The sequence below is a fragment of the Glycine soja genome, chromosome 9 (genome assembly GCF_004193775.1).
Source record: "Glycine soja cultivar W05 chromosome 9, ASM419377v2, whole genome shotgun sequence".
In the NCBI taxonomy this organism is placed as follows: Eukaryota; Viridiplantae; Streptophyta; class Magnoliopsida; order Fabales; family Fabaceae; genus Glycine; species Glycine soja.
The window spans coordinates 32,320,078-32,347,913 of record NC_041010.1 but is presented as its reverse complement, the minus strand read 5'-3'; the positions used below and the strand labels follow the sequence as shown (position 1 = coordinate 32,347,913).

Here is a 27,836-nt window from a genome sequence, read left to right as displayed (position 1 = left end):
GATAGAGTGGGCTATTGCATTGCATACACTCTTATTAGAAGAATGGAGGTTAAATTGGGGACTTTGATATCATTTAATGTACCAACAGCCAACTATACCAAAATCCTAAGCCATTAGGTAAAGGCACAAGAATGATTATAGTAACATACTACACTTTCTACTCTTACAAATATAAGATAAAGCCAAAAGATAATATCTTTCCTGTCTTTGGTCACATAAGGGGAAGGTAAAACGTACATGGTTGAATGTGAACTCACTTGTTTTTCCACATTGCTGGATTTTTATTTGATACCAAACACATGGAACATTTTGACACTTCTGCATATATTCAAAAGCCCTGTCAAGGAGTATATGATTTAAGTCAATAAATATCACAAAACTATGATTTACTAATATTTTCATGGAAGTAAAAACTCGGCAGATTATTTTACTTGTCAACTTGCATAAGCCCTTGTCCGGTGGATAATTTATCCTCAGGTAAATCACCTATGGGAATCGCAATATTTTCAAGTGCCTTCCTCACACAGTATGGACTCACAGGGATTCCCTCAGCCTGAATGCAGATCATACACACAAAACTAGAGATATGTGTGCAAGTAAAGACCACTAAATAAGCTACAAAAGAACCACATGCAAGGACCTTCATTGCACTTATGAGCAATGTAGTTCCACCAGAGGCTGATGGTGATGCCATTGATGTCCCAATCCCGAGCATACGCCGTTGAAGAGTCCATGTGGGGACAGGAGCAACAGCACCACCAGGAGCGCTCACACACACACCAAGGTCTCCATCAGCTGTTGGTCCTCGGCTAGACCTGCAAAGTTTTTTGCATCAATCATGCAATGATAAGGATGCAAAAAAATTAAAAAAATAAAAAAAATGAAACATAAATAACAAAACTAAAGACAGAAGTATATAAAAACTCATCCAATTAGGAAGTTTCAGAGAAGTGAATATACCAAGTGTATTCAAGCCCCTCGGATGGAGGTTCAACAACACAAGTGCACCAGCAGCCATAGCAGGAGACACATATGCACCAATACCTATGATACTTGAAGATGTACCACCAGGTGCACCAACAGTGCTCAGTCCTGGCCCACTATTACCAGCACTGCTCACAAATATCAGACGATGCTTGTTCACCACCTAGAAGTAAATCAACCAAAACAAAGACTTTGAGAAAAGAAAATGACTTATAAATGATGAGAGCCCAGTTAAAATGAAAGTATAAGAAAATACCCCATTCACAAGATCAACAAAGCTTCCATAGTCTGGCAGTAATGTTGCTTCACCATAACTCATGTTGATAAGGTCACTCTTATGCTGAAAAAGAAATGTTGCACTATGAAGCACGGACACTCCAGTCTCTTGTCGTGTCTGGTGTCCGATACGCGTCCGTGTCAGTGTCCGACACCGACATGACACCCGTATTACGTTCTATATTGTTGCATGCCCATCATTAAAATCCTAAAAAAAACTTCGTTAATCAAACACACAAATAGAAGACAAATCATATTTCACTTGTCAGAATATCCAGGATAATCAGCTAAAGAGGAGGAAAAAGAAGAAAAGTTTGAAGGAACTCCACAGCTGCTATCAGTGCCCGAATCAAACCAGTTCCTGTTTCCATTGAACCTAGGCGAGAATCCCCAATTTTACAAGATATTATTTGTGCACCAGGTGCAATTCCATTCAATAAGGGCTCCTAACAACAATATTTTATATCAAAAGGTATTCTATTCCACATAAGAACACTACACTATATGGATAAAATTATATATTGGTACCTTTGGATGGAAAGCAGTAGCTATACCAGCAACGTGGGTGCCATGTCCAGAACAGTCTGTTACAATACTTAAGACATTCCCATCATTATAGACATTAACAACAAATGTACAAGCATCTAATTTGCTGAAGACGCCATACTTCCTCTCAATCGTGAAAGAGTAGGCAGTCACAGTTAGCATTGAAATCACTTACAATTTTAATACAACTTAATAGAAACAAAAATGACAACAATTGCTTCAATAGCTACACCACATAAATTCTTTTCTTTGATGGCAAAGTTAATTAATTCAGAAACATCAACTATAGTAAAGGTGGGAACCAAGCTCTTCCCAACTCAATCGTTAAGTTTCTCCTTTTTTAGGAAAAAAAGTTATCTATTTGATTTTTTCTGTAATACAAAAACCAGAAACAAACCCATAAACCCTGAGTGAAGAAACCAAATACATTGAGAAGTACTGTTTGCAGAATGTCATTTGAACTGTTTTGTTGTATAACAAAAAAATGATCAATATGATGACATAAAAATCAAGTGTCAAATTGTTTCAAAAGAAATTTTCAAAAACAGAAGAACAACACACTGAAGCTTCAATCCTATTAGTGTATTAAGTAAGTTTCACTTTATGATTCAGTTAGAGCAACTATTATTCTGTTAGAGCAATTATGATTCATAGAATAGTTGTGATTTTGTTATTCTGTTAGAGCAGTTACTAACTATGTTAGTTAAATGCCTTAATCAGGTTAAGTGTGACCACATCCATTTCCTCTATAAATAGAGAAACAGAATCAGTTGTAACTGTTTATTCATTCTGAATCAATAATAATATCTTCATTCTTTCTTCTTTTTTTTCTTTCTCTCAAACTCTATCATGGTATCAAAGCCAGTGACCCTGATTGGGCATCGGATCCAAGTGTTAGAAGGTCTACCTCTGGTGCAGTGCTTTATTTTAGTCCTAATTTGGTCTCTTGGTGGTCCAAGAAGCAACAAATTGTGGCTAGCTCTTCCACTGAAGCTACATATAGGAGCTTGGCTCAAGCCACGACTGAAGTTACATGGATTCAAACTCTTATAATTATCTATTCCTTTCCAGGCCCTAGAGATTTACTGTGACAACCAAAGTGCAGTAGCTACCACTCATAATCTAGTTCTTCATTCCCAGACTAAGCACATGGAAATTGGCATCTTTTTTGTCAAGGAGAAAGTCTTAGCTCAAGAGCTCAAAGTGTATCATATTTGTGGTGTGTAACTCAAAATCACAAATGGCACAAGTGAGAAGACTTTAAATTGGTGCTATCATAACTGTTTTCAGTTATTATAACTGAATTGGTTTTGGCACCAAAGCATAGCTAGAGTGTACATACATATTCTTGATCATGTAATGCAGTGGGTGGTTTTTGATGAGAGTGGCTGAAAAACAGAGAAGCTGGAAAAAAAATTGCAGAAATCAGAGAGTTCAAAAAGGAGGTAGTGAGCTAGGTGATTGAGAGAGGTTTTGTTGAAAGAGAAACCAAGAGAGATCAAAGCTAGTTGCTGCTTGTATTGAACTTGTAATTTCATGATCAATGTGATGATGATGAGCTGCGTTTTCCCGTGGATGTAGGCACATTGCCGAACCACGTAAATCTTTGGGTTCTTGCTCTACTCTGTATTGCTTTGCTATGTTTTTTATGTTTTTCTTATTTTTGATCTTGTGCAGATTAAGAGTAGCAGAATTTATAACTAGAACCAAAAAGTGGCGCCGTCTGTGGGGAAAAAGGATCAAGATCAAGAAAGATGGGAACAACAAAGTACGATATAGAGAAGTTTTCAGGGGGAAATGACTTCGGGTTATGCAGAATCAAGATGGAAGCAATCTTGATTCAACATGGCTGTGCAGAAGCTCTTAAAGGAGAAGAAAAGATGTTTGAATCTTTAAGCTCAAAGGAGAAATCAGTGATGATTGCTAAATCCAGAAGTGCAATCATTTTATGCCTTGGAGATAAAGCTTTAAGAGAAGTTGCAAGAGAAAAGACAGCAACCTCAATGTGGCTGAAACTGGAGTCATTATATATGACAAAGTCCCTTGCAAATCGGCTATGCTTGAAGCAACAACTATACACCTTCAAGATGACAGAGTCAAGAACAGCACCGAACAATTGGCTGATTTCAACAAGATTCTTGATGATTTGGAAAATATTGAAGTAAAGCTTGAAGAGGAGGATAAAGCTCTCTTGCTTCTGAATTCCTTACCAAAATCCTTTGAACATTTCAAGGATGCAATTCTTTATGGCAAAGATCAAGACATTGCCCTAGAAGAAGTCCAGACCTCAATAAGGACCAAGGAGATGCAAAAACAGCAAGACTCCAAATCTGAGGATAATGGTGAAAGCTTGAATATTTCAAGGGGAAGGAGTGAAAAGAAGGGAACAAGAGGAAAGAAGTCCAGATCAAGGTCAAGGGATTCAAAGAAAGGCCAGAAAATAAAGTTCAAATGCTTTAATTGTCACAAAACTGGTCATTTCAAGAAAGACTGCCCAGACAAGATCAAGAAAGAATCTTTGGACTCTGCTGACATTGTTGAAGCCTCTGAAGGTTATGAGAGTGCAAGTGTTTTAGTAGCTTCTAATACCAAAACACAAACAGAATGGATTATGGATTATGGATGCTCATATCACAGCAGCCCGAGAAAGGACTATTTTGAAACCTTGGAACTGAAACCAGTAGGAGCTGTATTGCTAGGAGACAACTACCCTTGCAAGGTACAAGGCATTGGAACTGTGAGATTAAAGATGTTTGATAATAAAGAGTATCTACTGAAAAATGTAAGGTACATTCCAGAACTCAAAAGAAATCTTATTTCCATAAACATGTTTGATGATCTAGGATATTCAACTAGAATTTTAAATGGTGTTCTTAAGATTTCAAATGGATCTTTAATCATAGCTAAGGGTAACAAGAATAAAAGTAATGGCTTGTTTATTCTTGAAGGTTCCACTATTGTAGGACATGCATCGGTAGCTAGTAATACATTGATTGATAAAAACAAAACTTTCGCATTTGAGATTAGATCATGTTAGTGAAAGAGGATTACATGAACTTGAGAAACAAAATCCATTAAGTGGTGATAAACTTGATTTTTGTTATCATTGTGTGCTTGGTAAATCCCATAGAATAAGATTTGGCACGGGTATTCATGTTTCATCTAGGCCTTTTGAGTATGTGCATTCAGATTTATGGGGACCATCTAGAGTGAAAACTCATGGTGGAAGCTCATACTTTCTCACCATCATAAATGATTTCTCAAGAAGAGTATGGCTGTATGTTTTGAAAAATAAGTCGGAAGCTTTTCAAAAATTCAGAGAATGGCATACTCTTGTTGGAAATCAACTTGGTACAAAATTAAAAGTTTTAAGAACTGACAATGGCCTGGAGTTTGTTTCAGAGCAGTTCAATGAGTTTTGCAGAAAAATAGGCATCAAAAGGCACAAAATAGTCCCTCACACTCCACAGCAAAATGGTTTGGCAGAAAGAATGAATAGGACCATTTTGGAAAGAGTGAGGTGCATGCTTATAAGTGTAGGACTGCCAAAGGCCTTTTGGGGAGAAGCTGCAAACACAGCAGCATATTTGATTAATAGATGTCCTTCATCAGCCTTAGGTTTCAAGACACCAATGGAAGCTTGGAGTGGTGAACCACCTAATTATTCAAAATTAAAGGTGTTTGGATCGCTGGCCTTTGCTTATGTTAAACAAGGAAAGCTGGATGCAAGGGTTGTAAAGTGTGTGTTCATTAGCTATCCTGAAGGAGTTAAAGGGTACAAGCTGTGGAAATTGAAACCGGGTGAGATAAGATGCATCATCAGCAGGGATGTAACCTTTGATGAGAGCAGAATGGCAATGCTGAGTAAGGAGAAGAAGGATAACATCTCAAGTAGTAAGAATACCAATTTTGAGGTGGAGCATTCTGAGATTTCAGATCATGACAGTGGAAATATTATTGATCACAGTGATCAAGGAGAAGCTGGAGATAATGAAGAGCTGATTACTCAGCATGACTTGTCCAATTATCAATTGACTAGAGATAGAGAAAAAAAGGGTGATAAAGCCTCCAAGGAGGTATGGTCATGCTGATATTATTTGCTATGCCTTGAGTGTTGCTGAGGAGATTCAAAATTCAGAACCTAAGACCTGGAGGGAAGCAATTGAAAGTGAAGACAGCCAGCTGTGGCTTCAGGCAATGAGTGAAGAAATGGAATCTTTGAGAAAGAACAATACATGGATACTTGTGGATCAACCCAAGAAGCAGAAGGTTGTTGGATGTAGGTGGATTTTCAAGAAGAAAGAAGGCATTCCAGGAGTAGAAAGGCCTAGATTCAAGGCAAGATTGGTAGCAAAAGGCTTTAGACAGATTGAAGGAATTGATTACAATGAGATTTTTTCACCAGTTGTGAAGCATTGCTCAATTAGAATCATACTTGGTCTGGTAAATCAGTATGATTTGGAACTTGAACAACTGGATGTTAAAACAGCTTTTCTCCATGGAAATCTGAAGGAAACCATTTACATGAACCATCCGGAAGGTTTTGAAGAAAGGGATAACAAGGTGTGCTTGCTGAAAAAATCTTTGTATGGACTGAAGCAAAGCCCTCGAATGTGGTATCTCAAATTTGATGAGTTCTTGATCAGATATGGCTTCATTAGAAACAGATATGACAGCTATGTATATATCCTGAAAAAGGGGAAAGTGTGTGTTCTTTATCTTCTCTTGTATGTGGATGACATCCTCATTGCAAGTGCGGATAAGGAAGAGATTAGGATACTCAAAGAAAGCTTGAACACAGAATTTGAGATGAAAGATCTAGGGTCAGCTAGAAGGATACTTGGAATTGATATTCATAGGGACAGGGCAAAGGGTGAACTATTCTTGTCCCAAAGAAACTACCTCAAGAAAGTGGTGGAAAGGTTTAGGATGCATCAAAGCAAACCTATTAGCACACCACTTGGTCATCATACAAAGCTATCTATTATTCAAGCACCAGAAACAGCTGAAGAAAGGTCTAAAATGGATCAAACACCGTATGCCAGTGGTGTTGGAAGCATAATGTATGGAATGGTTTGTAGCAGACCTGACTTAGCTCATGCTGTAAGTATTATAAGCAGATTCATGGGAGATCCTGGCAGTGCACATTGGGAAGCTATGAAGTGGACACTAAGGTATCTAAATGGATCTTTGAAAGCTGGTTTAAGGTACAAGAAGACAGCACACGAGGCAGCAGTCACAGGCTATGTAGATGCAGATTTTGCAAGAAATGTAGACACAAGGAAGTCCTTAACAAGATATGTGTTTACTTTGTTTGGGACAACAATCAGTTGGAAAGCAAATCAGCAATCAGTTGTTGCTCTTTCAACAACTGAAGTAGAATACATGGCTCTAGCTAAAGGAGTGAAGGAAGCAATCTGGCTTAAAGGTATGATTAATGAACTTGGAATAGCACAAACTTGTGTCACAATTCATTATGACAGTCAAAGTGCCATTCACTTAGCAAATCACCAAATGTACCATAAGAGGGCAAAGCACATAGATGTGAAACTACACTTCATCAGAGATGTGATTGAATCTGAGAAGGTGAAGGTGGAGAAGGTTTCAACAAAAGAAAACCTGGCTGATATGTTCACAAAGTCCCTTTCTAGTGTCAAGTTCAAGCACTGCTTGGATTTGATAAATTTTGAAGATGCCTAAAGCATATTGGTAGAAGTGCATCCCTGAATCACAAGGTAGACACTTACTGATTTAGAGTCAAGGTAGAGATTTGTGGGGTGTGACTTAAAATCACAAATAGCACAAGTGAGAAGACTTTAAATTGGTGTTGTCATAATTGTTTTCAGTTATTATAACTGAATTGGTTTTGGCACCAAAGCATAGCTAGAGTGTACATATATATTCTTGATCATGTAATGCAGTGGGTGGTTTTTTATGAGAGTGGCTAAAAAACAGAGAAGCTGGAAAAAAACTGCAGAAATCAGAGAGTTCAAAAGGGAGGTAGTGAGCTAGGTGATTGAGAGAGGTTTTGTTGAAAGAGAAACCAAGAGAGATCAAAGCTAGCTGCTGCTTGTATTGAACTTGTAATTTCATGATCAATGTGATGATGATGAGCTGCGTTTTCCCGTGGATGTAGGCACATTGCCGAACCACGTAAATCTTTGGGTTCTTGCTCTACTGTGTTTTTCTTGTTTTTGATCTTGTGCAGATTAAGAGTAGCAGAATTTATAACTAGAACCAACAATATTCATGCTATAGATCAGTGGGTTGATGCCCTCACTAAGCCTCTATCACCAATCTGGTATCTCTTTCTTAGGTCCAAACTCAACATAGTTGAGTCCATATTTGATTCTCACCAAATTGAGTTTGACAGGGGTATTAGTGTATTAAGTAAGTTTTACTTTATGATTCAGTTAGAGCAGCTATTATTCTGTTAGAGCTATGGTTCAATTAGAACAGCAGTGATTCTGTTATTTTGTCATTCTGTTAGAGTTGTTATTTCTGTTAGATCAGTTACTAACTATGGTTAGCTAACGGCCTTAGTTAGGTTAAGTGTAACAACATTTATTTTTTTCTATAAATAGAGAAACATAATCAACTTTAATTTTCTATTCATTCTGAATCAATAATAATATCTTCAGCCTTTGTTCTTTTTCTCTCTCTCAAACTCTATCAAATCCCATTCAGCTCATTTAACATTTTACTTTATATTTAAAATATATGACATATTTTCATATAAACAACATTTACAGTAGCATTTTGTTGTAGTAGAAATAACTCAGGAAAACAAGGAGGGAATCAATAGAACAAGGTTTTCAAACCAAGGGCTATTAAGCAGTGACAGTCAAAGAAAAGGTTCCTTGCGATAGCAAATCTGTTGCCAGAACACGCAAGTACCTGCCAATTTCACGATATGTGTCCAGACAAAAGCTATCAACTAAGATTAACAATTATAATAAATATTAATACCATGAACTAAATGTACCTATAATTAGTTAAAGGCATAAAATTAGCAAGCTTCCTGCAATTTGGATCATCCTCTAGACTCTGTGTGTCAAGGGCAACCCTCCAAACCTCTCCATCATGCTAGACAACAGCATCTATGGCAGGTCCTTTATCATCATAGCTCTGAAACATAAAACAGCATTTCCTTTTCGACGTAATGAATTTCTGTTGAAAATATTTTCAATGGGAGCACATACACAAGTATAAATGTCTCTTTCAGTTTAAGTCTTTGAGACAAGTCAGAGGCAAAAAAAAACAAGAATTTCATTATTTCTGTGTGGCCAGGTGAAAAAGAAATCAACATTATTTCATGCAGAGACAATCATTCTATCAGTATCCTCATTCCACCACTTATAGGTGTCCTATAACGTTATAAATTCAAATCAATTATTCATTCCCTATTTCAAGGGCAGGAAAAGGAACAAATACCCTATGAGGAATAAAGTAGGATGGCATTCTCGGCACTCACCTCAGATTGCCTTCTTAGAATATCATGTCTATTCTGGAGATCTTCTCGAGCCATTTTAAGTTTTACATCCTCTACCTTGATGTGTTTCTAGAAAATGTATCATGGTTCGAGTTATATGCAACAAGAATGATGTAAAAAATAAATAAATAAACATCCACATCATATCTAGATATGCATGATAGTTATTCATAAAATTTATTTGGGAAAACTCAAATCCCACATTGGCTAGAGATAAGGAAAAGAAAAAATATATAAGTGAGGGAAAACCCTCACCCTATAAGCTAGCTTTTGAGATTGAGTTAAGCTTAAATCCACATTCTATGATGATATCAGACTGTATCCTAGATCCATTAAAATGGATCACCCACCTTATTATCCACGCACCAAGTCCAAAAGTGTCGGACGTGAGGGAGTGTATGGTGAAAAACCCAAGTCCTACATTGGCTAAAGATAAGGCAAAGCTAGAATCCACATTCTAAGAAAATTAAGACTTAAGAGTATTATCTGAAATTTGATCTGGTAAATAAATTAAAAAAATCAACATGCTATCAAACACTGTGTGAGTATTGTACTCGGTTCACAAAAGTTAGAGAGAGTAAGCTTCCTTCTGCAAGTTTGTGTAGCTTGCTCGGCAAGTCTCACAGGTCTATATAAACCACAGTGTAACTGAAAAAAATTGGGAATAATATTAGAATCCATAAGTCTCACAAATTTTCTCTCACTCTTTCTATTTTTTATTATCTCTTTCTAATTAACACAAATTTCATATCTATAAATGACCATCCATAAGGGAAAAAAATAGCACATCACACAATGCTAATTTAATCCATATTCATGATGCACTAAGGATGTTGGGAGGGGGATATTTGGGTTTGGACGCTTAAATAGCGAAGGTGTTTTCATTGGGAAGCTATTGGAAAAACCCCAAGTCCCACATCAGCTAAAAATAAAGCCAAGTTAAAGTATATAAGTGAGGAACAACCCTCACCCCTTGAACTAGCTTTTGGGGTTAAGTTAGGCCTAAACTCAGTCTCACATCAGCAAAAAATAAAGTTGAGTATATAAGTGAGGGACAACCCTCACCCCTTAAGCTAGCTTTTGAGGTTGAGTTAGGCCTAAACTCACATTCTAAAAAATCTAAGAGAAGCAATTCAAATGCAGCAACTGGAGTCATTCTTATCAAGGGTGGAAATAAAAAATGAAGAGGTAGATAGTTCTTAGGAGCAGAGTATAAGAAGCTGGTTTCGAGGGTCCAGTACCTCTAGAGAAAGAAGGAAGACAAGTCTAAGCTTTTTCATTCATATCCCTTGCTAGTTATTACATAGTTATATATATAACAATTCTTGCTAACAGAATTGCACAAAACGTGCTAGGAAATATTACAATTAAAGGAATGTGGTTATCCCTATCCCCTAATAACACTACACAGCAAGATCATTATCCTCCCTCTGCCAAATTAGCCACGAATTTGTTTTCCTTTTGGGCCTTAGCAGGCCTGTTTCTTCCTTCTGCAATTCCTTCTTCCTATCGCTTCCAGCCCCATCAAAAACACCTAGTCCTCAAGGTGTTGGGGCTTCAACGCATGGCTTCCAAAAGTAATATCGGATCCCAAGGTCTATTTCGACGAATTGCACCTGGTTTAGCAATTGTGCATAGTGCAAAGGCAACTGGTTGGAGCTTGTATGCGGCCATGGCAGTCCCACAGGACACATGTCCCATCTCAAACAGCGCCATGTCTTTATTTTTCCAAGGTTTTTCATGAGGAACAACTGCATGGTCATAAAGAAAAATGGTGTTGATGAGCTTGTTGAAAGAAATGGTGGTGCGAACAAGGCCGAGATTGGGCAGATGAAGAGCAAGCATAGGAAGCAGACCTGACAATGAAGGCGCAGCCGACATGGAAAGCGGAGGTGGCATAGACGGCGGAGGTGGCATGGGCAACGGAGTCGACATAAGCGGAGTCAATATGATGGCGGCTAGTATCGGTGCCTGTGCAGGGACGAAAGATGAAAAATGTGGAGTGGGATTGCGAAGGCTCAGTCGCTGAAGAAGGTCGTCGATGGTGGTGGCCAAGGTGTCAACGGCAGCGACGAGGTTGAGTTGACTGAGGGTAAGTTTGGCCAAAGAGGTCTCGAGGCGGTCCACGCCAATGGGAAAAGATTCGGCATCCGCCATTCGAGGTGTATGCTGAAATGGAAGGAACAGAGGTGGTTGCTGATGGAGGGTAGTGTGGAGAGGATGGCGTGGGAATAGATGGTTGACACTGGCATGGCAGTCATGGAAGGCAGTATGGAGAGGATGCAATGAGGAGAGGTGGTTTGGCGGGTGGTGCGGGTTGCAATGGTTTGGGCTGGAATGGCAGCCATTGGAGCTCTCAATGAGAGCACCAAATGTTAGGAGTAGAGTATGATAAGCTGGTTTCAAGGGTCCAATACCTCTAGAGAAAGAAGGAAGATAAGTCTAAGTTTTTTCATTCATATCCCTTGTTGGTTATTACATAGCTATACATATAGCAATTCTTGCTAACAGAATTGCACAAAACGTGCTAGGGAATATTACAATTAATGGAATGCAATTATGTCTATCCTCTAACAGCACTACACAGCAAGATCATTATCCTACCCTCTGCCAGCTCAGCCACGAATCTATTTTCCTTTTGGGCCTTAGCAGGCCTGTTTCTTCCTTCTGCAATTCCTTCTTCCTAACAGATAGTTCATTTTAGAATCCATATGGGTCAGGTGCTTTCTCAATAAAAGTGGCTTACAACTCCCTTCATGATATAAGAATTGGTCATCAGACCAATGAATTGGTCTCTTTGATGTGGAACTTTAATATTCCACAAAAAGTCTCACATATGCTATGGAGGGTAATTTTGAATAAGTTACCTACTATAGATAATTTGAGAAGTAAAAATGTTCAGTTGCTGACTATTTGTGTACATTTTGCAAAGAGCATGAGGAATCATGTAGCCATTTATTTTTGACATGCAGAGAAGTAGATTTCATATGGAAATATTGCTTTGGTTGGCTTAATTACAGTTCTGTTCTTGCCGCAAAATATCAGCTTCACAGCGTGGTCATGGCAGATCCAAAGACTTTAGCTAATCCTTCAACCAATGATGCGTCAGTCCTGGAGCATCTTTGGGGTATGAAGTTTGATCCCTTTGGTTATATTATTCTGCTTGGTATTGGTGTCAAGTTAAGTTGTTGGAAGGTGTCGAGCATTTTGAAGTACTAAGTGCGGTGTTGTTCATGGTGTTAGTGAAAATTAAATGTGCTGGGTATTGGGTGGTGATGAGCTTGTTGGGTCTCATTGAATTTGTATTTGTAGGATTGATTGTTGTTTTCTGCTATTCAATGCTCTGCAAGGTTTGTCTAGAGGTTTTGTTTGGGGAGGGTGTTAATGATTGGTGTATTGTATTGAAAAGCTTTAGTGACTGGCTATATGCACTTGGTTACCCCATATTATGGATTGACTTATCATTAATAAGGTGTAACCTTGTGATTGGTGGGTTGTGTCTGTTGATGCTTTATCAAATGGTTGTGCTATGACCTTTGGTACTTTTGTTACCGTTTAATATTCATTGACTACGTTGAATCTTTTAAAGAAAAAATATTCATTTGTTCATAATGTTGAGAATCAGGAACATAATAGCATAATGCAGTACTGATGAGTACTTCCAGATAAAACGTTAAGAAAATACAGCAAGAAAGGAGGCTGGAATATGAAAAGATAAATTTATTTATCTTGTCTCAAATACAGTACTAATTAATGTATCAACTGTGTTAGAAAGTCTCACATCGTTTGCCTCAATTCTTGAGGTACAGCTTATATATTTATTAGACAACTTCACTTAGTGTCAATTGATTTTAAGTTGAAATCTAACATGGTATATGGGTTATACTAAACAAAATGTTGAAGGGTTGAATATATCATATGTAATTTAAGTTTCTACCATTCTAGTATATGTAAGAATCAATAAAATTTTCGTGAACCTGATCAAAGTCAGCAAGTTGTTTTACAGCCCTAACAATTTCCTCCTGGTTTTTCTCATCCCACTTTTTCTTTCTTTCTTTCTGCCAATGAACATTTCAAAAGGAGAAAAAAGATATTAGATCTAATAGCCAGAATATGAAGGCTAAAGAGAAACTAAAATATTTCATAAAACTGTAATACCACCTTCAAACGAGAAATCACATCTTCTGTGAATAGCTCATAAACTAATTTATAACCCACATGCCATTCACCAGAAGGATTTTTCCATGAAGTATTGATAACCAATAATGTCCCTGTACAAATTTTTCAGGAAGACCAAAGCATGGACGAGCTTAATAATTCAATTTTCATTTCCCTTGACTAACAAGAATGAATAAATTAAAAAGGGAAGAAACAAACACCAGAGTTAAGAGATACGTGCATTAAAACAAAAACAACAGCTAGATAGAAAAAAAATACTTTGTTAGATTTGTTGGAGGAGGAAATTTTAAGGGCCTGTTTGGTTTCTGTTTTTAATAAAAGCTTTTGGTTTTTAATAATAAAGAGTTAATGAAACCTTATGTGATAGTGTTTCCTTATTTAAAATTTTTCAAAACAATACAAGGTAGGAGTTTTAAAACCAAGAAAACAAAAATAGTTTGTTAGGAAATGCGCCTCAAAATGGGGAAAGCCCTTTAAGGTGTATAGTCGTAGGCCCAAGACCAAGTTAATGAGCTTATGCTTTGTTATTATCATTTACTTAGTTATTCTAGAAGGGGGTAGAATGGGCATTGCTGAGTTAGTTAGAGAATAGTGGTGAGGGAGAATTCTGTTAGGGTGGGGATTGTTATCATTGGGGGCATCGTGGAGATCACTAATGAATATGGGAGTGCAGAGAAATTTCTCTCACTAGGGAGGGTTATAGCTGTCTGGAAACCTTTTTCTCTTCTTCCTTTTACTGTTATTTCCCTTTTTCTGCAGATACCCTTGATACAATATGTATCATTGGTGCTTTCGTTGAGAGTTTCACCTCAATCGTGTACGTGTACAAGGATGGCTTCTCAGAGACTTGACGCTTTGGAAGTAGAGCTTGAGGCCATTAAGTCCACGCTTCAGTCTCACGCGACCACCATGGCAGCACAGACCACGAAACTGGACACCCACTCCTCAAAGTTGGATTTGATCGCAGCCACCATCACGGATTTGTCTAAATCTGTCGTCACACTCTGTGACAAGATGAAGGAAACGATCCACTCTGGCTCCTCGGGCTCGATTTTCAACCACGAAAACAACGGTAACTGGCACGTTGATGTCCTTCTCGCAATCAAACACATTGACTGTTAGGGGGGGAGATCTAATTAGCTGGTTTCGAGGACCAGGGCCTCCATAGAAGGAAGGGGAGAAGGAATAAGGCAAGGAAATATATTCTCATTTATGATTCTGATTTTATTTACATACTTATTTATACTATCCTCTGCTAACAGAATTCTTATCTTTTTGGTGCAAGAGGAATATCACAGAATCAATACCGTTAAGCTTGTCCCCTGCTCTAACGGCACTATCCCACTAATCCCTTTTCTACCCTTACGCATAATCTTGAAGGTAAGCTGGCCTCATTACTCTCCTTTTGGGCTTTTCCATATTCTGCACCTCTGCTGAATGTTCTCTTTGTACCCCTACTCTGTGATCTGTGTTTTCCCTATCATCCCGCGGCCCTTGGGAAATCACCTTGTCCTCAAGGTGATAGTCATTAAGCAAAGCAGACCAATCCTCCCAAGACGTATCATCTGGGGATAAGCCATGCCATTGAACCAAGACTTCCCAAGCTTCTGAAGGGGTTCTGCGATAATCCACAATTGCTGCCGGAGTGAGAAGGGGTTGATCATTATGAAATTGAGCAGGTAGAGGCGCGAAGGAAGTGATGTCCAAATGACCATGAAACGGTTTGAGTAGAGAGCAATGGAAGACATCATGAATCTTCGTATCCGGGGGAAGCTGCAGTCGATAAGCCACTTTGCCGATGGCTTCAGTAATCTTGAATGGGCCATAGTACCTTCTTGCTAGTTTCCCTGCAGAGCTCTGAGGACCTTTAGCTGATGTTTGTCTGTGGGGTCGCAATTTAAGCCAAACCCAGTCACCCAAATTGTAGCATACTTCGCGCCGATGACGGTCAGCCTGTTCCTTCATGCGACTTTGGGCTTTCAAAAGCTTCCGGCGGACCAATTGGAAAGTTTCATCACGATCTTGTAACAAGGAATCCACAGCATCCACAGCAGAGGTCCCAGCAATGTACTCAGGGAAATTGAATGGTTTCCTTCCGAAGGTGAGCTCATAAGGAGTTGTCCCGGTGGCTGAGTTCCAAGACGTATTATGTGACCATTCCGCCCAAGGAAGGTATTTACCCCAAGTGTGGGGTCGCCGGTGAACAAAGCTTCGCAAATATTGTTCAATAATCCTATTGAGTACCTCGGTTTGGCCATCACTTTGGGGGTGATAGGCGGTGCTCATGCGGAGTTGGGTACCACTGCGCCGGAAGAGCTCCTTCCAGAATCTACTGATAAAGAGAGGGTCTCGATCCGATACAAGGCTTCGAGGAACACCGTGAAGCTTGACCACGATGTCGACAAATAACGAGGCCACCGTCAATGCTGTGTGAGCTGTGGGAAGCGTACCCAGATGAACTCCCTTCGAGAACCTATCCACGACGACAAGAATGACGGTGTGTCCATGGTATGCCGGCAAACCCGTAATGAAATCGAGAGAAAGGTCCTCCCATGGCCGGAAAGGAACCGGAAGAGGACACAACAATCCGGCCAAGCGCTTAGTCTCGTATTTGGTGCACTGACATTCTGCACAATTGGTCACGAAGTGTGCGACATCCTCCTGGAGCTTAGGCCAAGAAAAATTCTCCAAGACCCGAGCAACTGTTCTCGCGATTCTGGCGTGACCCCCTGTGGGTGTGGAATGGTATTCGGCAATTAAAGTGGGGATCAAGTGAAATCCCTCTGGGAGCCAGATACGCCCCTTATGGAGAATCAAATTACTCGAGATAGAGAATGCAGGGTGATTGGAGGGTTGCTCCATGATATCTTGGCGCTTTCGGACATAATCAGGCTGGGTCTGTAATTGCTGCTGAAGTTCCTCGAAGAATGTCAGACAAGGAACGGATAACACCCAAAGAGAAGCAGTGGTTTCCGGCAATCGGGAGAGAGCATCGGCGGCCTGATTATGAGCACCGGTCCAGTATTGGATTTCATAATCATACCCAAGCAACTGAGCCAAGTAGGTATGCTGCTCCGGGGACTGGATTACCTGTGTGAGCAATTCCTTCAGACTTCTGTGGTCAGTGACGATGATGAAGTGATGTCCGAGGAGATATTGACGCCATTTCTTAATGGCTGCCGTGATAGCAAACAATTCACGGACATATGTTGATGACCGGAGGAGCTTGGCGCTAAATGGTTTACTGAAGTAGGCAATGGGGTGTCCCTGCTGCGAAAGGACGGCGCCCATGCCAACCCCGGAGGCGTCTGTCTCCACCGTGAAGGGCAGGGTAAAGTCCGGCAGGGCCAAGACCGGAGCCGATGATAACGCGTGTTTGAGACGATCAAAAGCAGTCTGAGTATCCGCCGTCCATCGGAGTGCATCACTAGTGGTTGCCTTAACCAAAGGGGCCGCAATGGTTGCGTAGCCTTTGATGAACCGGCGGTAGAAGCCGGCAAGGCCTAAGAAACTCTTCAAGGTCTTTACCGTTCTTGGAGTCGGCCACTGCTGGATAGCATCGACCTTTGACGGCAATGGTTCAACTCCCCGGTGGGAAACCAGGTGACCTAGGTATTCGACCTGTTCCTGGGCAAAAGAGCACTTCGAAAGTTTTAGTGTGAATTGATGATGAAGGAGTACCTGAAAGGTGAGCTCGAGGTGGTGCACATGGACATCCAAGGAGTTACTGTATATCAAAATGTCATCGAAGAAGACAATGAGGAATTGGCGGAGGTATGGTCGGAAAATAGCATTCATGGTGGCCTGAAATGATGAGGGGGCGTTGCACAACCCGAATGGCATTACCTTGAATTCGTAATGGCCATGATGGGTGCGGAAAGCAGTCTTAGGGATATCGGGAGGGTGCATGCATATCTGATGGTAGCCCTGGAGCAAATCAAGCTTAGAGAAATACCTTGCGCCACCCAATTCATCGAGTAACTCATCGATCGTCGGAATTGGGAACCGGTCTCTCACGGTCAACGCATTCAGTGCCCTGTAATCGACGCAGAACCTCCATGAACCATCCTGCTTCTTAACCAACAAAACAGGAGAGGAAAAAGGGCTAGAGCTGGGCTGAATAAGGCCCTTTTGCAACATTGAATCCACCTGAGACTCAATCTCCTGTTTTTGGTAATGGGGATAACGGTATGGGCGGACATTGACCGGAGGTGCTTGGGGAAGGAGATGGATGTGGTGGTCGGTGTCACGGGTTGGGGGTAGTGTGTTCGGAGGGTGGAACAGGGTATCGTATTTGGTCAATAAAGTAAGGATACTTGGAGGCAAGTCCTGCGTGGAGGTGTCAACATTGGGTAAGAGGGTGATATGGTAATAGAGCCCATCCCTGTTCTTACGACTCAGTCTGCGAAATTGTAACGAAGAAAGTGAACTCAGGGCAGCATCCATGTCCCCCTGTAAGTGAATCAAGTTGCCTTCATAGAAGAATTGCATTGTCAGGTGATTGTAATCGGTGAGCACTGGGCCCAAAGATTTGAGCCAGTGCACTCCAAGGACAACATTTGCACCCGAGATTGGTAGTACATAAAGGTCAACGTGAAATGTGGTGGTCTGAATAGTAATAGGGACAGCAGAGCACAACAAATTGCATTCTAATTGTTGGCCATTGCCAACCATGACACGGAGGGGTGACGTAGACATGGGACGCAGGCCCAATTGGGAGACCAATTGCAGTTGGATGAAGTTATGCGTGCTTCCTCCGTCCACCAGGAGCACGACGTCACGGTCGGAAATGGTGGCTACGAAACGGAGCGTTTCAGGGGCTAAGTGGCCCGCTAAGGAGTTTAAACTGAGTTGGGCCGGGTACGGGTCATGGGTATCGGGCGGGTCAGGAGCGGGTTCGGGTATGTGGTCCAATGGCTCTATAAGAGGTGGGTTAGGGTTATCCTCCTCTTCAGCTAGCAACAGGAATACCTGAGAGGCGCAGCGGTGCCCCCGGTGGTACTTCTCGTCGCAGCTGAAGCAGAGCCCTCGCTCACGGCGAGAGGCTATCTCGTCGAAGGTGAGGCGCTTGAAGGGTGGCGGTGGGGGTGGGGGTCGAGGGGAAGGCGTGAGAAGAGGGGGAAGAGGGTTAGGGCGAAGTGAAATGGGGTTCGAGGGAGAAGGTGGCGGAGGGCGAGGGCGGTGGGGAGGGGGTGGCGGTGGGGGTCTGTGGTCGATGAGTTTTTCCTCCTGCAGGCGGGCGAGGCCGGCGGCCTGAGAGAGGGTCAGGGGCTGGTGTGCTTGCACCTCGCGGCGGATATCCGGGAGGAGGCCGGAGATGAAGCAGCTGAGGAGTACCGCTGGAGGAATGCCGGAAACACGATTCGAAAGATCCTCGAACTCCGCCTGGTAAGCAGCTACTGTCCCTTTCTGCATGAGTTTGCACAGCGCCCTTGTGGGGTCTTCGTACTGCGAAGGGGCAAACCGGGATTGCAAAGCCTGGAGAAACACAGGCCAAGATGTGAGGTGACCATTGCTGGTCATCCACTGAAACCAAGAGAGTGCGCGGCCCTCCATATAGAACGATGCAATCGTTAAACGCTCGTACTCGGGGGTGCCGTGGTACTCGAAGAATTGGTTTATTTTAAAAATCCAGCCCAAAGGATCTGTACCATCGAACCGTGGTACGTCTAATTTCATTCTATGGTGGGTTACAGGAACGGGGAATTGACGAGGTAAAGGTGAGGAGAAGGACGGGGCGGGTGGTATCAAAGGGGAAACGTGATGTATGAGATCGTCAATTTTGCTGGTGAGGGATAATTGTTGGTGGGTGAGGCGGACGAGAAGCTCTTCCAATTTGTCGGCGGAAGAAGGAGGTGGTTCGGTCATGGTGAAGGAACGAGAGCACCAATGTTAGGGGGGAGATCTAATTAGCTGGTTTCGAGGACCAGGGCCTCCATAGAAGGAAGGGGAGAAGGAATAAGGCAAGGAAATATATTCTCATTTATGATTCTGATTTTATTTACATACTTATTTATACTATCCTCTGCTAACAGAATTCTTATCTTTTTGGTGCAAGAGGAATATCACAGAATCAATACCGTTAAGCTTGTCCCCTGCTCTAACGGCACTATCCCACTAATCCCTTTTCTACCCTTACGCATAATCTTGAAGGTAAGCTGGCCTCATTACTCTCCTTTTGGGCTTTTCCATATTCTGCACCTCTGCTGAATGTTCTCTTTGTACCCCTGCTCTGTGATCTGTGTTTTCCCTATCATTGACCTTCCTCCTTTCACCGACGATGATCTGGTAGGGTGGCTCGTGAAGGCAGAATCGTACTTCACTATGCAAAATACACCGCTAGATTTACGGATTTCCCTTGCCCAAATATGCATGGAGGGGATGACTTGGCACTGGTTCAAGGTCCTCACCAACACTGAACTTCACCTTCAATGGGAAACGTTCAAGCGTGTGCTCCTAGATCATTATGGAGACCATCAGTTTGGTAATTCATTTGCCCAATTGAAGTTTTTGCAGCAATCTAGATTCGTGGATGAGTATGTAGAAGCATTCAAAGTCCTCATGGCTCAAGTGTCGCCATTATCAGAGGATCAGTACGTGGGGTTTCTTCCTTGGGGGGCTCCGAGACGACATTCGTACTGAGGCTCTTGTGTTTGAACCCCCAAACCACCATCGCATGATCTCCATTATGCGCTTGCTGGAACACAAGCTGGCGCACTATCACTCCACAGTAGCTATAATGGTCGACCACCACCTTTGCTCAAGCAACTCTACCTTAAGGCTCGATGATGGGAATGGAGCGCCCATTGCAAAGTGAGCCGATGAGCCCAACTGCTTCTGTCGGGTCAACTAATGGGTCGAGACCCATTCCAAGACCCATCCTCCCAATTCTCGGACAGGTACCGAAATCTCTCTTACTCGAAACTGATGGACCGACGAAGCAGATTTATGTTTCAAATGTGGTGGCAACTGGGTTCCAACCCATGTCTATCTGGGCCGCCATTTGCATCTCCTTATTTGGGAAGGAAAGGATCCATCATCACCGAAGCTACGGACTCACCAGTAACTGACAATGTTCCCACCAGCAATGATGAAGAAATGTTGTGTCAAACACTAGACTATGGTGCATTGGACCTAGGCGAGCTTGCTCAGTCTCAAACCATCAAGTTGGAAGGCGAATTGAGAGGCTCCCCACATCCTTCTCCTCATGGACAATGGAACTACCCATAACTTCATTGCCCGCAAGTTGGTAACTTTGCAATCTGAAAATTTCCCTGCACAAATGTTTAATGTTGGATTGGGCAATAGGTCGAAGTGTTCTTCCCATTTCGGGGTGCAAGCAGCGCAGGTAAAGGTTGGGGGTTATACTCTGATTGTAGATGCATTCGTGTTGGACCTGGGTTGTGTTGATTTAATTCCAGGTATGTTGTGGTTAGAGTCATTAGGAAGCACTATAATTGATTGGCACAAGAAGTCAATGAGTTTCAAAGTGTGTAGGGCACTATGATCAATCTGTAAGGGCATCACCTTCACGACCGTTACAGAACAATCGCATTATAAGGTGTGCTTCATAACTTGGCCGCAAGAGACGCGCGAATTACCACCATTGAACCCTTGCTGCCTTCTGAATTGCAACAGGTTTTAGAGCTCCATAGTCCAGTTTTTCATCCTCACAAAGTGTATCATCTCATTTTTCATAAAATAAATTTAAAATAATTTTATTTAAAATAAATAAAATTTTAAAAAAATAATAAAGTTTTTGTAATTAAATAAATAATAAAAAATAATTTTATTAATTAAAATAATAATTTTAAGGTGAATAAAATAAATATATGTTTATGGAAAATAAAAAGGAGATAAAATTTATTTATATTTAATAGGGAGTAAAATAAAGTTTCTTTTTATAAAATAATAAAATAAAAAATAAAGTAAATAATAGGCTAAGAGTACCCTAACTATAAATAGAGATAATTTTACATTTACGATAGATCTCTACGCTCTCTCTTCCTCTCAAATTTATTTTCTCTTTCGGCTCTCCCGACATCCTTTCTTTTTCCCGCATACACTCACATCTGTCCCGTTAAAACTATGATCCTGGACACGTTAACTATTGGATTGTCGTGAAATTTAAATACTAGTTCCGAACTCATTGTTGCACATCCCCACCGTTTGGATTTGCGAAATAATCGCTGTGGTGAAAGAAATATCCCTCGCACGTAACTCTCTTTTTTCATACCTGTCTCCGTAAAACTACGATCTTGGACTCGTTAACCTCGGATCGTTGTGAAATTTAAACATTAGGTTTGGAACTCATCTTCGCACATCCTCACCATTGGAATTTGCAAAATAATATATGTGGTGATAGAAATGTCCCACACGGAGACAATGGGATAGAGGCTCCAATCCCTTCTCCTTTGCTCTAATGCTTGAAAATTCTAACAGAACAACTAGTGAAAAGCTTGAGAAATCTTAGAGACGCTGCTATCACTACCAAACTATACACGTGAGCCCACTTAGAGGTAAGAGATGAGTTTATCACAATTGGGGTTAGAATGAACATGTATAGAGATCAAGAATCAAATTGAGATTTATTTTGGGATGTTTAATGTATTGTGATTATTCCTTAATGATTAAAATTACGAGATTGTTGTGTTTGATAGGTCAATTGATGCCCTAATGTGAATTAGTAGATAAAATTGAGTGTTCTTGGTGTTTTTGACCTATAATTTTGATATGATTATGTGAAATTGTTTGGGGGATTTTACTCCCCATGTTATGAGAAGTATTTTTGTATAATTTTTTTGTGTTAGAAAAGATTTACTAGATTAGCATGATAAATTGTTATATTGGGATTGTGAAGTTGTGATTGAAATTGTGTTTAAGTGATAAATTGAGTGTGTTGAATTGTAAGATACATGTGTATTAAAATTTTGTGTGCATTGAGTTGTGAGTTATAAACCGTACAATCACACAACTGTAAGATCCTTTAAGGATGACGAGTTAATGCATGATAAGTATTATGATGGGATCCACTATGGGAACCCGACGAGTTTAATCACTTCAATGCGCGACGAGTTAAAATTATTTTAAGAACAATTAAGGATTTGTGTGCTTTGTACAGTTCATAGATACAGTCTGTGTGCTAAAATATTTTCTTGGTTGGACCTAAATCAGGATTGAGAGGCCATGACAAACTCTTCGGAGTCTAGACCTTAAGGGTAAATACACCCGGTTTGAGAACTCCTTTAAGCATGTGTTGACCCCACATGGTTGGAGCATTCTCGCAAAACAACATAACCCTGACTAGTCTCCTTATGATTTTACCTAGTGAGAGTGACCTATTTACCAGTGTGTAGTCTGCCTTGTCATGTACTCCTGTGTCTGATGAGATTTTTCACTGACATGGTATCACATTGCATATAGGATTGAGTCTTGGTATATTTGTTGCATGACGTTTGTATATTGATCGATATTGATTGGTTGAGTGATATTGTATTTTGATCCTTGAATACGTGAATGATGTGAAAATTTGTGAGACGTGTAGTGTTGAGATGTGATGTTATGCGATAAGTGATGAAATGACATAAGTTGTGTTAAAGTAAATTGTATTTCATTTATATGATATGTATATCTATGTTGCCCCCTCTCTGTTAGTTAGGAATGTGATAACTCACTTCTTGTGTGTTGTTTGATGATCTCAAACTTTGTGTTCATGGGATAGATGGTTAGGTGGATGGTTATGGAGAACCTGATACTAGAGAACGCTGGAACACAATGCTCTGAAAGGATGTGACATTCAGACATGGGATTCCATATTAATTGCATGAAGTTCTGGACATGTAGTTTTTATCATTTTGTTTCACATGCTGAGTTTTTATTTCATTCTTTGGAGTTTTGACAGGTCTTATTTTGAGTCGAAGATGTTTTTAATAAGTTTTATTTGGTAACATTGAAGTAATTGCGACTCTTTTACCCATGTGAATTTGTTTCAGTGATTTGAATAAAATTTATTTAATTAAATTCCAAATTTTTATATGTTTTTCTTAAGTATATGTATGTCGGGGTAAAGAGTGTCACACAAGGGGCTTCCCCCACTTGTGCCTGCAATCACTCTATCAACCTACAACCAGGAACCATCCCTATCAACGTAAGGCCATACTTCTATGCTTACCATCATAAGGACGAGATTGAGAAACAAGTTCGAGAGCTTCTTGACAACGGTGTGATTCATCACTCAATTAGTCCCTTCTCCGGTCCCGTTATATTGGTCAAGAAAAAAGATTACTCTTGGCGCATGTGTGTTGACTTCAGAGTCCTCAGCAAGATTACCATTTTGGATAAGTATCCAATCCCTACCATCGGCGAGCTTAATGACGAGTTTCATGGCTCACACTACTTTTTCAAGCTCGATTTGAAATCCCGATTTCATCAAATCAGAATAGTAGAGTCCGACATCCCAAAAGATGTTTTTCGCACATATGAGGGATATTACAAGAGGAGGCCAAGCTTCATTTGTTCCATCATCAACGATCATGATCCTTTGTTACTTAGCAAGTTTTGGGGCGAGTTGTTCCGTCTCCAAGGTACCAAGCTGCGAATGAGCACCACATATCATCCCCAAACCGACAGCCAAACCGAGGTCGTCAATCGTTGTTTGGAGACATATCTGCGATGCTTCACATCCGAGCAGCCTTCCAAGTGGCACTTATGGCTATCATGCACCCTTCATCTCATTCGGCCACAACTAAAACACCCTTTGAGGTTTTTTATGGGTGACCCCCACCATCCATCTTGCGTTTCCTTCCCAGCGAGATGCAAGTGGACTCTGTCACTTCTGTTCTATTTGACCGCGATGAACCTTTTCACCAGCTTAAGTTTCATTTGACCCGCACTCAGCAATCCATGAAGAAGGTGGCCGACAAACATTGTCGGGCTCTGCAGTTTGATGTTGGTGATTGGCGTAAGTAAAACTACGCTACATCATGTGTCGCATCAATCCAAAACTCTCTCCACGCTATTTTGGTCCTTTTCATATCCTGTCCCACGTTGGCGAGGTTGCCTACAAGCTGCAACTTCCTGATTCTGCTAAGGTTCATTCTGTCTTCCATGTGTCACAGCTTAAGAAGTCCTTGGCCCCAGCTTCCAGTGCCTCAGCTCTGCCTCCGGGGCTGCTCTCTGATGATCCTGATGCACCTGTTCCAGAAGCTGTTCTAGCTTCTCGTGAGGGTAAGACTGCTGGACAAACAGAATGGTTGGTTCTGTGGCGATCCCAACCTGTGGAAGAAGCTACCTGGGAAGCAGCAGACTCCATCCATGCCAAATTTCCAACATTTAGCCTTGAGAACAAGGCTGATTTGACAGATGGGGGTATTGTCAGGAAATGCACCTCAAAATGGGAGAAGCCCTTTAAGGTGTATAGTCATAGGCCCAAGACCAAGTTAATGAGCTGATGCTTTGTTATTATCATTTACTTAGTTATTCTAGAAGGGGGTAGAATGGACATTGCTGAGTTAGTTAGAGAATAGTGGAGAGGGAGAATTTTGTTATAAGGGTGGGGATTGTAACCACATTGTGGAGATCACTAATGAATATGGGAGTGCAGAGAAATTTCTCTCACTAGGGAGGGCTATAGCTCTCTGGAAACCTTTTCTCTTCTTCCTTTTACTGTTATTTCCCTTTTTCTGCAGGCACCCTTCTTACAACACGTATCACAGTTCAAATTTAACATTCCTAGCAGTCTAGCACTAACCTGATGCCCCACAAATACGACCATCAGAATCGGCCTTCACCACCTTTGAGGTATCAATATCACCACTCCCTGTGCTGAGGAAAGAAAAAGTACTATATATTAATTGGGAAACCAGTACACGCTCAAAAGAAATATCAGCTAAACTAAATATCCAAAATGAAGTACTTTCAATTTATTTACCAATCAATGACATCGAGAACTTTTGGTTTCCCATCTGAGGTAACCTGTAATCCATCAGCTGCTGGGTCTACACCAGAATCTGTAAACATGCAGATCTAATGATTTAACAAATTTGTCGTATGAACCATTATTAAATGCAATCACAGTATAACAAAAACATACATAAGAATACAAGCAACATAATCATTAAAAGACATTTTAGTCGCAGCAAATTAAATTGGCACGTAGCCAATGGAAGAAAAGAGTGAAGGTTACAATCATTACTCTACGTTCTAGTGAGAACAACAAACAAGCAAACTTTTCTACAAGAAAAAGTGATCCAAATTAAAAACAGATGCGTAAAAATGCAGGCCATAACTAGTAACAAACACAGCACACACGTATCTTCATCACTAAATTGAAACCAAAAAAAAAAAAAAAACTAAAAATTCAAAAAACAATAAATACCTAACATGTGAATAAAGACCCAACACAAAATCTTAATCACCAACACTCCTTACAAACAAAGGTTTCTAAAGCAATACAAAAAACACTTTATTAGCGCAGCCAATCAAACAAGTTCATTACAACAGGTTCTCTCTTCATAACTCCAAACCACACAAATGGACATAACCAAATCACTCTCCATTCCAACAACTACGAACTCCAATAATTTCAGCACTTCTTCACTTTCTTTTCATCAAATTCACAATAAATCTGCACATACTCCACTGATTTAAGTTTAACACAAGCAAAACAAACAACAATTAATCTGAAAACAAAGAGATAAAAGCGTCTTAATGTCGATTAATTCCACCCTCAAAACCTTATAATAAAATACATCTTAATCACATAACAAATTAACTCGAACACAATCCTCAACTAGAGGTTATTTGCAATTTATTACTCCACAACCTAAAATTAAAAATAAAACAAAGAGAAAAGAGAAAATTGAAGGGAGAGAGTGAACGGTGTAGGAGTACCGAAGATAGCGATGAGAGCGCCACGACCGTCGTATTTGGGATGAGCATCAAGGAAGCGATCCACGCCAATCTCTTTCTTAGGCATGAGCGAAGCTAAGAAGGTTGATTCGTTCAGCTTGAATTCACGGAGAGAAGAACCATCTTTCTTCTTCATGTTGCTGCTATTGCCGGTGGTGGTAGTGGAAGTGAAGGAAGAGCAAGGCATCGGCTTGTGAGCAATACGGTATCGTTTTGATGAGATGCAAGTCGAAGGTGGAAGCGGTGGCTTTTGTTTGGAGTTTGGAGTTTGGCTATGCATGCAACCATCGTGACGGGTTTAACGACCTCTTTTATCATATATATAATAAAGTAACGGATATATATCCACTTTAAAAATTAATTATTTTGATTCTGAATATGGTAAAAATGCAACAAACGTGGTGTCTATGACATGATAATTTATGATTATCACGTATAAGAATTAACTTTTTAATTTAGTCTTTAAATTTAATTAATATGTGTATTATTATTTTAGTTTTTCAACTTAATATTTTAGTCCTGAAATTAATATTTAATGAGTATACCAAGAAGTAATCAGTGTTCTTTACAAAACAAACCACCCCATGCGCTGACTATACCAAGAAGTCCAATATACACTAAAATGGACCCTCCCTGTAAACCAACCAGTAAATTTTCACTATATAATAAGCTTTGTACGTCCATTTAACTACTGCAAGAATTAAAACGTTACAAAAATTACCCAAGTAGCCCATGTCCCATTTTTAATTTTATTTTTTTATGTGGATTACTTGGGTAACTTTTATTTATACAAGTTCTGTAAAAAAGTCTTGAAAGGGCTTGGAGGTGGAGGTGAAGGTAATTAAAGGTGGGTGTGGGAGGGGAATAAGCTAGTGCTGATTAAAGCACCGAATGCGGTAAATAATATCAAAGAGAAGGGGTGAGTGTGGCCTAGCTAGCTAGTTGCTTTTTCTTACGCATGACCAAGGACATGCAGGACAAGGATTCATCATGGCATGGGTGATAGATACTCAAGACAGACACACACTTTCGAAAATAAGAAAAAGTAATAAGTAGTCATATGCTTATTATAGTTTGGAATGTATTACATAAAATTCTAAATTTGTGAAAACAAAAGCCAAGCACTATTAATTGGACAGATGGTAGGTACGTATTATGCATGACTGGAGAGAAAGATATAAAAAAATTCACAAATTCTAGGTAAATTAATTATGGTAAATGTTATTTATTATTAGTAATTGTTTTCTTGTTTATGTTTTATTAAGATTATATTAAGGACATAGATTTAGCTAATGACAAATTTTGGGACTGAAAATCAAAAGTCACATCTGAACAATTTGTTTGTGAATGATAAACTATATTTATGAGTAAAACTTGTGTTATGTCTTTTATCACACAAGGATCACCCAAGTTACATTTATTAGTTAATTATACGCAAGATTATTTTAGT

The 27,836-nt window shown here is 40.2% G+C and overlaps 2 protein-coding genes across 2 annotated transcripts; both read right to left on the bottom strand.

The window, feature by feature from the left end:
• On the bottom strand, window positions 1-1,968 carry LOC114368358 (tripeptidyl-peptidase 2-like). The gene is made up of 6 exons (XM_028325664.1): window positions 1,789-1,968; window positions 1,590-1,706; window positions 1,241-1,324; window positions 961-1,100; window positions 432-815; window positions 1-337 (listed from the first exon to the last, which is right to left on the bottom strand). The coding sequence occupies exons 1-6, from the start codon at window positions 1,966-1,968 to the stop codon at window positions 136-138; spliced, it is 1,107 nt and encodes a 368-aa protein (XP_028181465.1). The 3' UTR covers window positions 1-135.
• LOC114368060 (tripeptidyl-peptidase 2-like) lies at window positions 1,108-26,658 on the bottom strand. The gene is made up of 10 exons (XM_028325409.1): window positions 26,369-26,658; window positions 25,407-25,485; window positions 25,227-25,300; window positions 13,460-13,569; window positions 13,276-13,356; window positions 9,281-9,367; window positions 8,792-8,934; window positions 1,789-1,844; window positions 1,241-1,706; window positions 1,108-1,147 (listed from the first exon to the last, which is right to left on the bottom strand). The coding sequence occupies exons 1-7, from the start codon at window positions 26,571-26,573 to the stop codon at window positions 8,893-8,895; spliced, it is 678 nt and encodes a 225-aa protein (XP_028181210.1). The 5' UTR covers window positions 26,574-26,658; the 3' UTR covers window positions 1,108-1,147; window positions 1,241-1,706; window positions 1,789-1,844; window positions 8,792-8,892.
• Between the last annotated feature and the right edge of the window lie 1,178 nt (window positions 26,659-27,836).

Excerpts from the sequence above, each read along its gene's own strand:
- LOC114368358 (XM_028325664.1), bottom strand. The coding sequence starts at position 1,968 with ATGCTAACTGTGACTGCCTACTCTTTCACGATTGAGAGGAAGTATGGC. Across the intron at positions 816-960 it reads GAGGGGCTTGAATACACTTG|GTCTAGCCGAGGACCAACAG; the intron begins GTATATTCACTT and ends AAAACTTTGCAG. Across the intron at positions 338-431 it reads GGGCTTATGCAAGTTGACAA|GGCTTTTGAATATATGCAGA; the intron begins GTAAAATAATCT and ends ACTCCTTGACAG.
- LOC114368060 (XM_028325409.1), bottom strand. The coding sequence starts at position 26,573 with ATGCCTTGCTCTTCCTTCACTTCCACTACCACCACCGGCAATAGCAGC. Across the intron at positions 13,570-25,226 it reads TCGTATTTGTGGGGCATCAG|GGACATTATTGGTTATCAAT; the intron begins GTTAGTGCTAGA and ends AAATTTGTACAG. Across the intron at positions 9,368-13,275 it reads AACTTGCTGACTTTGATCAG|AAACACATCAAGGTAGAGGA; the intron begins GTTCACGAAAAT and ends TACATTTTCTAG.